The sequence below is a fragment of the Sceloporus undulatus genome, chromosome 5, assembly GCF_019175285.1.
Source record: "Sceloporus undulatus isolate JIND9_A2432 ecotype Alabama chromosome 5, SceUnd_v1.1, whole genome shotgun sequence".
Taxonomy (NCBI): domain Eukaryota; kingdom Metazoa; phylum Chordata; class Lepidosauria; order Squamata; family Phrynosomatidae; genus Sceloporus; species Sceloporus undulatus.
In genome coordinates, this window is record NC_056526.1 from 98,045,578 (window position 1) to 98,057,964 (window position 12,387).

The following is a 12,387-nucleotide window of genomic DNA, read 5'->3' on the forward strand; positions in this document are numbered from 1 at the left end:
CATCTAACAAGCTGGTAATGTTTAGGACTTGAAAGGGAAGTTATGAGAGAACTGGATAAAATCCTAAAGAGCAAAGATCTAACTCTGAATACTAAAGTGAGGATTGTCCAAGCCATCATATTCCCCATCACCATGTACGGATGTAAGAGCTGGACAATGAAGAAGGCAAATAGGAAGAAAATCAACTGATTTCAGATATGGTGCTGGAGAAAAGTGATGGGGTTACCATGGACAGCCAAAAAGACAAACAAAGTGACACTTGAACATATCCAACATATCCTGGAAACCAGGATGACTAAATTGAGACTGTCATATTTTGGGCACATCACAAGAAGACACAAATCATTAGAAAAGAATATAATGTTAGGAAAGGTAGAAGGCAGGAAAAAGAGAGGGAGACTACATGCCAGATGGATGGACCCAATCAGAAAAGCCATGGGCCTAAGCAGAGCAGTGGAGGACAGGGGTCTTAAAGAAGTCTCATCCATAGGGTTGCCATGAGTCCATGTTGACTCAATGGCAGTTAACAACAACAACAACATAATCTCTTCACCTGTTGAATTCAGAACAAAGCAATGAATGAAGCAACTTCCACTAAAAACTGCAAAGGGTATGTGCTCAGAATGTTATTTAGAAAAGGGGCAGTGGGGATTGGTAAAACAGTTCTAACTCCTTGATATATCTTGTTGAAAGGGATCAAATTCTTCTGCTGAGCCCTCTTCCTCACTGTTTAAAAAAAAAACTCCACAAACATAGCTATACTATTCCTGGGTTTCCTGTAGGCAGAACCAATAGAAAGTCCAGAAATGGGCTGGAAATGACCTTTGACCGACCACATCTGAATCCCTTCCATTCTTCTGAAGGAACATAGGGCCAGGCCTCCTCCAGTATGGAGCTGACATAGAAATGTTCATTATAGTAGATAGAATGGGGAGAGGTAAATGACAACAGGGAGAAAAAAAGCATGCATCCTTCTGTTCTGGCCAAAATGAACTGGCAGAGCTTTGGATGCAGCAGTTGATTTACTGCTTTGTGCTCCCGCCTGCTCCCACTTTGATTTGCAAGAAAGCACAGGAGGAGGAAATGCTATAACCACAGTGCTCAAGTGGATAGATGAAGCCATCCTCTTCTCTCTGTGTTCAGCCATGTGCAGACTTCTAACTGACTGGTAGGCAGCTGATACAGGAATGTGGCTTGGACTCAACCCAAAACACCCTGGCTTACCCCTTGGATCTCAACCCCAAACATCTACCAGCTGCCCCCTGTCCACATCCTTGGCAGTAAGGAACTTTGCATTCTAGATAGAATGTGAGTTTAATAACAAATTCCATTACAGGTTCATAGGATTATCTGAATTGATAATAATACTTATTACTAGATAATTTTATAAAATGCTTGCCATAGAAATTCTGTTGCTGTTCAGAAGGGAATTTAGTGTAATTCATAGATATTCCTAGAGATGTCCTGCATTGAAAGCACTCTGTATGGAAAAATAAAAATTATCCATTGATCATCACATACACTAATGCCAAATTCACTTTGCTACAGGTACACAGACCAAAACGTACTGACTGCTACAGCCAGTCAGACTGATGTGTATTACTGTCAGTAGTACAGTGCCTCTTGGAAAAGTCATTTAGCTTTGGTGAGGTATTGTTTTGGTCCTGAGAGGTAGACTGCCACCTGGGATGAGTTGGGGGGGGGGTGTCTACAAGATTAAAATACTCCTCATTCCAATCGAATAGACTGCAATCTGGCCACACACAATTTGCAGGAATTTTGCGAGAGGGGCATGAAAAACTTCAAAAACTTTTTTACTGGAGTATATGAGGATGAGCATTACCAAATATGTGGCTGTCCACCCTCTTCAATGGATTTGCTTGGCTGCACATTTTTGATAGAAGAAGGGCAAATAGATGCAAATTTGCACTGGAAAGTGAAAACAAGCGTTGAGATGAATGTCCAAAAATCTGCAACAATTTGCCTAATACATTTATGTGTAGACCAGAATTGGGAAGCTGAAGGAAGCTTTGGTCACATTCTCACCAACTATTTTCACTTTCATCATGCATGGAAAGACACAGAGTTCTCTGCTACGCTCTGCAAAGAAAAAGCACCTTGCTATTCCTTTTGCTGCCTTATTCAAATGAAGAATTCCTTACTCCAGGAGGTGAAGCTCTGGGGAGCAGAAAGGATATCCTCACTCTCTCCTATGGCCAGTTTGGGATTGTCCAAAGGCCAGATTATTCCTGCTGGCTGGGAGTCACCTTTCCTTCTATAACAGATAAATTAATTCTTGCTGTAACAGATCAAATGAATTAGAAACTTTACCACCCATGAAGCACTTAAAGAATTTTATTGGGTTATAAGATCACAATTCAGTGTTGCCAAATACAGAGTATTTGTTACCTGTGCACAGACTACTACCTGTATTAATTTTTCAAGAAGGCGTTTTGAATTCATTGGGGGTAGCTCCAAACGCAGTGTGGTATATTGATTTGAGTGTTGCACTATGACTCTGGAAACCAGGGTTCAAATCTCTGCTCAGCCATGGAAACCTACTGGGTGAACTTGGGCAAGTCACACTCTCTCTGACTCAGAGGAAGCCAAATGTAAATCCCCTCTGAACGAATCTTACCAAGAAAACCTGTGATAGATTTGCCTTAGGGCTGCTGTAAGTTGAAAACAACTTGAAGGTACACAACAGCAATAAGCTCTGAATGCAGCTGAATATAAGCCATAAAGTGTTAGGTGAATATAACAGAATTTGTGCCTGTGTGATTTTGGGAATCAGGATGAATGTAAAGGTCATAGTTTCTAAGAACACCTCTAAGTCTATAAGGTATATTAATGGAAATGCAGTCTATATCCCAACAGGAAGATAAAATAAAAAATGGTTGTTGTCATGTTTCTATTTCAGAGGATCACTGTTTTTATTTTTCTTGACCAATATTACAAAATATATCTCTTTTTCTAGGCTGCCCAAAATGCTGCTATATGTACTCAGGATCCTAATTTAGAAATGCAATTATTTGAAGCTTCAGGAGACATATTTTTTAATGGAGACTGGGAAAGGGAAAAAGCAGTGCCTTTCTATAGGGTTTGTATTTTCTTTCTGTTTTTTCTAACTGTTCATCCTCAACATCTTCCAATCACATTGACTCCAATGACACTGGAGTTGCTAGCCATACAGAATGAAATTCAACTCCATTTAATATGTGGGGTAATGATATATAATCTTCCATTGTAAATATACTTTTTGCAATAACTATTAAACTGGTCTTTTTACTTGGACTCCTTTTAGGACAAGGCTTTACCACTGGCTATTAAGACAAAGAACAGTACTGCTGAGCTTCGACTAGTCAACAAATTGGTGGAATTGCTCTTAAACCTACAGGCATATGAGGAATGTCTGGAATATGCTCAAGCATCATTAATGCTCAGTGTCCATTTAGGTAAAGAAAATATAAGAAAAGCTGTTTAGCAGAAACCTTAAAATTACTTGAGAACTGTTCAGACACACACACAAACACACACACACACATCATTTTATTTCTCATGTCTTAAAAATTGATGTCAGCTGAATTGCTGCATTTTGATATCCCAGTAAACTTAATTTATAGTGACAGAAAGAAGAGTTGGTTTCCTGCTGTGCACCTGTTTCTTCTCCTGGAATATAGACATGATATAGAAAATTTCACATAGATTTTGATTAATTGATGTTTATCATTAAGCTAGAATTCTGGACTGTGACTAATCATAGCCAGCTTCATAACCCATGGGGATAGTGTGTGTGTGTGTGTGTGTGTGTGTGTGTATACAGCAGTTAATGAAACCTACTAAAGCTGTTCAAATTTACTTGGCAAATGCCCTCTGCCTATTTTCCCCAGTGTGTATGTCAGCACCATTCACACCTAGACCTTCCTTACTATCACAGAGCCAGTGCAGGGATGTAGCCAGGATTTTGGGAAGGGGGAGGGGGGTCCAGACTAAGTGCCACCATTATAATGGGGCTTGGGCACGCTGCCGCATGCACCATTCATTGTATCTAACAACCCCACGGACCCCCCACCCCCTTGGCTACGTCCCTGGCCAGTGGGGGCTAGTGGTTTGAGCATTGGACTATGACTTTGGAGACCAGGATTCTGATTCTTGCTCAGCCATGGAAACCCTCTGGGTGACCTTAGGGTAACAATAAGTCAGAAATGACTTGAAGCCACACAAGAACAGGTGTCCTCAAAGAGTTTAGGGAATGTATGTGCTTCAACTTTTCTTCCTTTTCACTGCCCTCAGCAATTGGCTTAAAATACTCTCTATTGTTTTGACGGTGCAAAGAGTAATTTTAGAATTCCTGTCCCTCTGACCCTTCTACTTGTCTTTGTCATTTTGTCATCTACTCTCTATCTCTTGATTCTATGGTCACTTTGGTGCCCTCTTCAAAAGTGGGGTCTAGGTGGGTCTACAGTCCTGGTCACTGATGTCTTGCTGCCTCTTTTTTGTGGGGGTGAGGCCCATGTCATGCATATTGTCAATTGCCAGTCCTTTATTAACAGGTCCTTTATAATCATGTGGCCTAACGTAGAGCCAATGCACTGGAAAAGACCATAGGACCTTCTTTCCTAACATTGGTTACTCTTCCTACAATGACTACAGCACAGATACTTGACAGTATATTTGAGTCGACTTCATTGATATCGGCACTGCAAATTCAGGCCTGGATTACAGCCTTACACTCATCAATGGGCAATGAGACCTGCTCGGATTTGATGCCCTTGACTCACTCACACATTTCTAAGCACCTACACTCAGTTTTGGACAAGGATCACAATACAAAGGGGGGGGGGGGAGAGAATATGCAAACCTTATCTAAGTAGTTAGCCTACACATTGGCCTCAAGCAGCTTCTTTGCCAGTCATGGGAATAGTACTAGCTCATGGGTGCCTATTTCCTCCTTTGGCATCTCACCTCCAGAGAATGCTCCCCACCTTTTATTTCATTGGTCCACCAATCTACAGTACTATCAAACCCATGGGCAGCCTTCTATGGCTACCCGACACATCCACTTCTTGCAGCAGCTTGGAATCCTCATTCGTGAGTGTCCCCAAATCGCTGATTCTTGTTTCCACCAGCACCATGTGGGTACCCTTGAAACTCTGATTTCAACTCTGCTTCTTCACTGACAAAACCTCATATTCTCATCGATCCCTAGCACAACACCAGCTCTCATGGTAGCCATGGGCCCTAAAGACCCTCCTCAATATTGTTCCCTGACTCTGCATAGGTTCGTCCAAGCCTTGGACTCAGAACATACAACTCATATTCATTATCTTCCCTACTGGAAGCATCTTGGGCCTCTCCAGAGACATTACAGTGTGACTAGATCCTCCCATCTCCATCCAGGGGCATGCATTCTTGGGCAGGCCAGCTCCTCCACATGATGATGTTGCTAGACCTTCAGGTTAAAGCAGTGGTTCCCTTCAGTTTCAAAAACCTGTTGAAAAGCAGTCAGTTCCACCATTAGCTCTACCCATTCTGCCATCCCTACACCATGTTTCTAGATAATTCTGATAGAACCCATCTGCAATTTCCCCTACATCACGACAAATTGAGAATTTATAAAAGGTGCAGGATGAAGAATGCAATTTCCTATCCATGCTTCTGCACCTCAACTCAGTCATTGTTGAGATGGCCCAAAGCAAGCATAGAGACAAGCCACAAGAAACTTCCTTGGATAAGAAGGGCTGGAATCTGCATGAACTGGGTCTTATGTTTTACTCAATAGCCACCCTTTCCCTCAGGATGGCATACTGCCATGCATGAATATTTGCATATCATCAATGACTGTAGGAGAGAATAGTTCCTTTCTTTCTGCCAAATTACACAAAGAAAAGAGAAAGGCCCTTTATAAACAGGCACTCAATAGTACTCGGTACGTACTAGGGTTACCCAGGGGCGTCTCTTTCAGATGCCCCCAACCCTAGTACGTACAGGGTACGTACAAAATGGTGGTGCCCATTCTACATGGGCGCCGCCATTAGGACATCACGGCTGTGCCGCCTCCAAACAGAGCAACGCGGATGTGATGTCCTGGCCTGTGGTGCCCTTTCTGCAGCGCCGGAAGGAGCTCCATTTTGGAGCTCCTTCTGGGTTTTGTATCGCTGGCGCAGCCTTTACACGGCTGTGTCAGCGACACAAAGGAGAAAGGGGCCAAGCAGCCCCTTTCTCCCTTTCCCCGCCGTGTCGGGGTGTCCTTGGGGCTTGAAGCCGTTTCCCTGCGGCCTGGAAAAGTGGCGGATCGGGGCTTCAGGGCTCCCGCTGTGGCAGCTGAGGCCTTGATCCATCGGGGAAAGGGGTGGGTACAGGCCACCCCAAAGGGGTGGCCTGTAAACCGCCAAAGACATCTTTTGCGCTCTGTGTAGAGTCCCACAACCAGGCCAACCAACAGATCACCACCATATGACATCTAGCAGATAGTGGAAAACATCAGGAGCAATTTCCTAGCACCGGCAACTTTCCTCAGGCCTGACCTCAGAGTTTAGAACCACAGTTGGAGATTTGCCATTTCATGACAACTCAGCGGCTGTCCATTACAATTCTTCCAGCTACTTTATCTGTGCACCCAGCTCTGTGACTGCTGCATTCCCTGGGGCATATATGGCCAACAACCACCCACCTACCAGGGGCTTTCTCCTTCAATCCACCTCCTTATCCATGAGTGGTGCCTCAAACATTCAGTGATTCTTGCCTTATTCAGAGGCTAGGGCTGGCCATCAGTAGACCTGTTCACCTCACCAGTGAATCCACGGTGTCCTTGTTTTTGCTCCAGAAGCAGGACAACAACTCTGACCTTAGGGGATATGCTTTTCTACAACTGAAGAAGGATGTCAGTGTACATCTTCCCTCCCTTCCCACTCATAATTCCAAAATTTAAATACAAACTTAATTTTCTCAAATAATTCTTTTGTAGAGTGAGGAAGGATGCCTTAAGTTAAAGAACTGTACGTCTTGTCAGACAAACTAAGTGATCCTTAGGGGGACCCTGGAATACTATTTAGTGCTCACCTTCTTTATAAATTTAAGTAGAGAAATTTTATTTAAACATATATAATCTGAATATGCAAATAATAGGTTTATTGTGTGTTAAGAATGTCTTACAGTTCTGTTTGTGATATATCTGTGGTAGGGATTCACACACTGAAATTATGAACATCTAAGTGTGAATCTGGCCTAAGTCTATATAAGTTCTTATTGAACAATACTGTGATTTAAGCTTTACATTCTTGAATTTTTGTGGTGATTCTTTTGCTTATCTCATTAGGAAATCATTTAAATGAAAGATTAGCATATCATCGGCTGGCTGTTATCCACCATCATCTAGGACAATGTGAACTTACTGAACACTTCTTTTTAAAAGCCTTGTCACTGTGCCCCTCACCGCTTCAGTTTGATGAAGAAGCCATATACTATGTAAAAGTGTACCTTGTTCTTGGAGATATCACATTCAGTGATCTAAAGGTAAAACTGGAACTGATTTCTGAATGTGGGAATCATTTTTTGTTTCAGCTGGATTGGGAGTGTGTATGTCAAAAGGGGAATACAGATTTATAAGCACGATACTCAAATAAGTGTCTTACAAGCTCTGTCTTAAGAATGATTTGCTTGTCTGAATAATCCAAATCAGATAAGTTTTCACTTTTTTTAGAAACATATAAAATTTAAAGCATCTGAAAGCCTTTTCCTATCTGGACATTATTTTTCTGCTTGTTTTATGCTGTCAAGGATAGAATATACTGTAATAGTAGAATATATAGTAATAGAATATATAGTAGCAGTAATGAGAAACTTGCAAACGGGAGTTATGAAGGTTATAAAGACATAGTATATATACTAATGTGTAAGTCTAGAAATTTTAAACAAAAAATCAACCCCAAGAACCTGGGTTGACTTATCCACAGGTGAGTGTAAGTACTGTACCTTAACTCTTATCAAAATAGGAACCATCCCCATCTCTGTGTAGAGAGCTTAGTCCATCCTGAGAGGAGTTAAAAGCAGCACTTACTTGGTCTGCTGTGGCACCACCTCTAACCTTATAATACCTGGGCAGGAGAATAGTGGCATTCTTTTGCATAGTTTTCTTTGCTTCATCCTTTATATCCCTTGTTATATGCCCCTAAGTTTTACCCTTGACTTATCCACAGGTTATATAAAAATCTGTACTTTTGGCCTCAGAATGTGCCCTTGACTTATACATGAGGTCGACTAATATACAAGTATATATGAAAGCCAATACTAACAGTATTCTGATGACACCTAGCTCTTTCTCTCCTTTCTGTCAAACTCCAAGGAAGCTGTTTTGGTATTAAACCAGTGCCTGTGGTCAGTAAGAGACTGGATGAGGGCGTACAAATTCAAGTTTATTCCAACAAGATAGAAATTATCCTGGTCAGCTGAAATTCCACCCAGGGATTTCAGCCTGTGCTTGATGGGCTTACAATTTACACACACACTAGGGAGTTTATGACACGGGAGGAAATCGATAGTTTAAACAATGATTAACAGATCAAAATCGTGCAGTTGAGATTAAAATGTGATTGAAATGTGATGAACACAAGAGCTGTTATCCTGTGAATAACCAGGCAATAAACAGAAAAAAACCATTCACATGAAAATCCTGTGAATGATTTGCTGCTGTTTCTTGCCTGGTTATTCATGAAATAATGGCACTTTAATCATGTTTAATCTCGGTGTCATGTGAAAATCATTAGCACAATTGCACGATTATCACAGGATATTCCCAGGACAATTACGCTTTGAAAGCGAAGTCATGTGAAAACCATTAGCTCAATGCCGCGATTATGGCGGGTTAATCACTCTTTATACTTCCAATCCCCTTCCCCCCATGTGATAAATTCCTAGGAGTATATCCATATTCCAAGATTTAAGCCTGAGTGTGGATACCTAGGTTTTGATTATGTTTGGTAATGTATTTTCATAGTTAAAACTAGTGCCCCAGCGGCACCCATTCCTGAAGATGTCATATCTGGCCAAGGCAACTCATGCCTTATTGCATCCTGTTTAAATCACTGCAATGCAATCTGTGTTGGATTACCTTTGGAAACTTTTCAGAAAGCAGAGGGTCCAAAATGCTGCAACTAAACTGCTGACCAAGGCTGCTTACAGGCAACATATGAAACAATGAAGCAAAAGCTTCATTGGCTACTGGTCCGTTCCCAAACACAATTCAAAAGACTGGTTATGATCTGTAAAGCTCTGTACGGCTTGGCCCGAGATTATATGAAAGACTATTTACTCCTTATATGAGTCTGTCTGAATTTTAGGTCTTCATGGAAAGTCTTTGTCTCAGAACCGTATTGCAAGAGAAAACAAAGTAGAAACAGCACCGGAGAGTAGTGGCTTTCTCTGTACTTTACGAAATGATGTCATAGCACTTTCATTCTCTTCCCACAGGAAACAGTGGTAAAAACATACCTTTTGTTGAATTGATTTTTCCAGCTAGGAAAAAAAGACATGCTTTTACCACTGTCTCCTGCGGGAAGAGAACAGAAATGCTATGACATTGGTAAAGCACGTAGAAAGCTGCTACTCTCTGGCTTGATTTCCACTTTGTTTTCTCATGTGATAAGGCTCTCAGTCTCACCTCCCTAACAAATATGTTTGGTAAGGAAATGATAGATGGCCATCTCAGTGGCTGCTCCCAGAATATGAAATTCCCTCCTACAAGAGACTGGGTTGGCCCCAGTAGCTAAAACTTTTTTTTATTTAAACAAGCCTTTGGCTGTTAATTGGGTGTTGCAGAAAGGTCTTTCAATAGAGTGCTGAATTTTCATCATCATCGTGTTTTAAATGCTTTTAAGCTGTTTTAAGTTAAGTTTTTAAATATGATTCCTCCTTTAATGTTTAAATGTAGTACTTAGTGTGGAACAAATTGTTATAGCTGTATTTTGTTTTAACATACAGTATAAGCAGTATATTGGGAGAAGGATGTGGTAGAAATAAATAAAAAACAGTCACTAAAATAGAATTTTAGTGATTTTGAGGTTCCATGTTGAAATCTATTTGATCTCTTGACTCACCTTTTAACCTTTAACAGTCTTATTCTTTAACTATTTACTGTATTTTCTGGTGTATAAGACTACTTTTTAACCCAGGAAAATCTTCTCAAAAGTCGGGGGTTGTCTTATAGGCCGGGTGTCATCTTATAGGGCAGGGGCTGAAACTTCCAAGCTGGATTGGAGAATCTGCTGTCACCGCATATGGTGGGGGGAGCTAAAAAATGGCTTAGGCCACATCCCCACCATATGCGACAACCGTATGAAAGCAGCAAGGGCAGCACTGTATAAGTACGGTAGAAGAAAATCCACTCACCAGGATTCATGGAAATAAGTGACTTAACATGGTCTTGATGACGAGGTGATGGGGTGCCTCACCGGGAAGGTGTAATTGAAGGCCAGAGCAAGCTGCAGGTGTCTGGGACGCCTGGGGTATGGAAAAAAGAGCCGTGTTTGCATTACCGCTCTGATAGTCTTGGAGACAGGGAGGGCTGGGCAGGCAGGGAGAACTGACCAATCCAAGCAGGCTTTGTATACAACAAGTTTTCCTGCTAAGAACCTGCATGTCATAAGCATTTGAATTAAAATTACCATATTGAAATCAAATCTGATGTTTTAAATTTTTTTTATTTGGTCTGCATTGCAAGAGGGGTAGTCTTATACGGCGAGTATATCCCAAACTCTATATTTTAACTGAAAAAGTTGGGGGTCGTCTTATATGCCCAATCGTCTTATACGCCAGAAAATACGGGTAGATATACATAGACAAATAATTTTGGGGTCACTTATATCTTTCTTCATTGTTTCAGGACCCATTTGATGCTGCTGGGTACTATAATTTAGCTCTTGCCGCTGCCATGGATTTAGGCAACAAAAAAGCACAACTGAAGATCTACACCAGGCTTGCAATAATTTTCCACAACTTCCTTGTGGACCGGGAGATGTCCCTCTTCTTCTATCAGAAGGCGAGAACCTTTGCAACAGAACTTAATATTCGCAGAATAAATCTATCCCCTGATCAATATATGCAAGCAACATGGGCCTCTACAAGAAAGGTCATGTAAAAATTGCACCAGGGCATCTGATCTGGGGAGATTTGCTTCTGTTTTAAACTGTAATAAGTCTTTCTGTATTATAAGAAATGGTACATGGTGTATGTGCTATTCAAGTCCCAGGTGTTCTTACTCATGCTTCACAGTAATAAAAAACCATATCCAAACAGGAAGCCACATGAGTTCCAGTGACATGAGATCAGAAGGATAGGAAAGAACTAATTGAGCACCAGGCTTCATCTTTCAAATAGATTATGGAATTAATTGTTTAAAAATTTGAAGATAGTTAAAAACAGGAATTGACTGAATAAATATGCTGATGAATTAAAGCTGAAAATGTTCTTTCATTCTGTTTCAAAGGAATAGGAACAGTCCAGGTCTTGCTTAGGAAATATTTGCTTACAAATGGCCAGTGTGTTCCTGGTTATTTGAGCCTGTGAGGCTGAACAAGCATTTAGTACCACATACAGGAGGCCCTGCTTTAATTCTGCAATTAACTCTTTTAAATTTTAAGGAAAAAATTAAAATACAACCAGTCTGAAGGCTGTACCATGATGCATGAAGCTTCTGCGTGCACTGGATTTGGCCTGGAAAGAGGTCAGAAAGTGTTATTTCATAGACTGTCCTTTGCTGTCACCTTGATCAATATATGCAGGTTACATGGACATGGGGGGTGGAGCATCCAAAATCCAGACACAGATTTACCTCTTTCCACTAGTATTAACAATGGGTTATACTGTAGCAGTGCCCAAAGGTCTAGATACCATATTGTTATGGTTGATATCAAGTTGCCATATTCTCTACCCCATGGGGAAAAAATGGTGGGTGATTCCTCCTCCACCCCATCAGACAACCCTGTTATTCATAGATGCTGCAGTTCTACCTGTTAGAGACACACTGTTCTAACTGTTAAAGACAAAAAGGACATCAACTTGTGATGAAATTATCAGTGATGGGGCAAAAGACAGATAGCTAGTCCCTGGTTCCCCTCTGCTTTTTTCTTCCTTCTGTCTACTTAAGCCATTTGCCTGCTTCCTACCTGCTTTCCTTTCTTCAGGAAAAATAGCCTGTTTCTCTGTTCCCTTTGTTTGAAAAGGAGGCAGCCATGTAGTGCTCAAACCCAATTATATTTGGTAGCTTACTTCCATACACAAAGAGCCAGATTTGGGAACTCTTCTGAGCATGACATAATTATTGGCTTATCTACTTTCCTATCCTTGGATGGATTATCTAAGATAAAATGTGTGTTTCTCTTTCTTTAAAAG

The 12,387-nt window shown here is 41.1% G+C and overlaps 1 protein-coding gene across 9 annotated transcripts in view; it reads left to right on the forward strand.

Moving 5' to 3' along the window:
* SH3TC1 (SH3 domain and tetratricopeptide repeats 1) overlaps positions 1-11,451 on the forward strand; it is a 37,501-nt gene extending 26,050 nt beyond the window's left edge. For all 9 annotated transcript variants that reach the window (XM_042468183.1, XM_042468186.1, XM_042468182.1 and 6 more), the window contains 4 exons: positions 2,978-3,100; positions 3,305-3,455; positions 7,319-7,515; positions 10,880-11,451. In XM_042468183.1, the coding sequence (XP_042324117.1) occupies positions 2,978-3,100; positions 3,305-3,455; positions 7,319-7,515; positions 10,880-11,134 (726 nt within the window). In that variant the 3' untranslated portion in view covers positions 11,135-11,451. The remainder of the gene's footprint in view (positions 1-2,977; positions 3,101-3,304; positions 3,456-7,318; positions 7,516-10,879) is intronic.
* Positions 11,452-12,387: the final 936 nt, after the last annotated feature.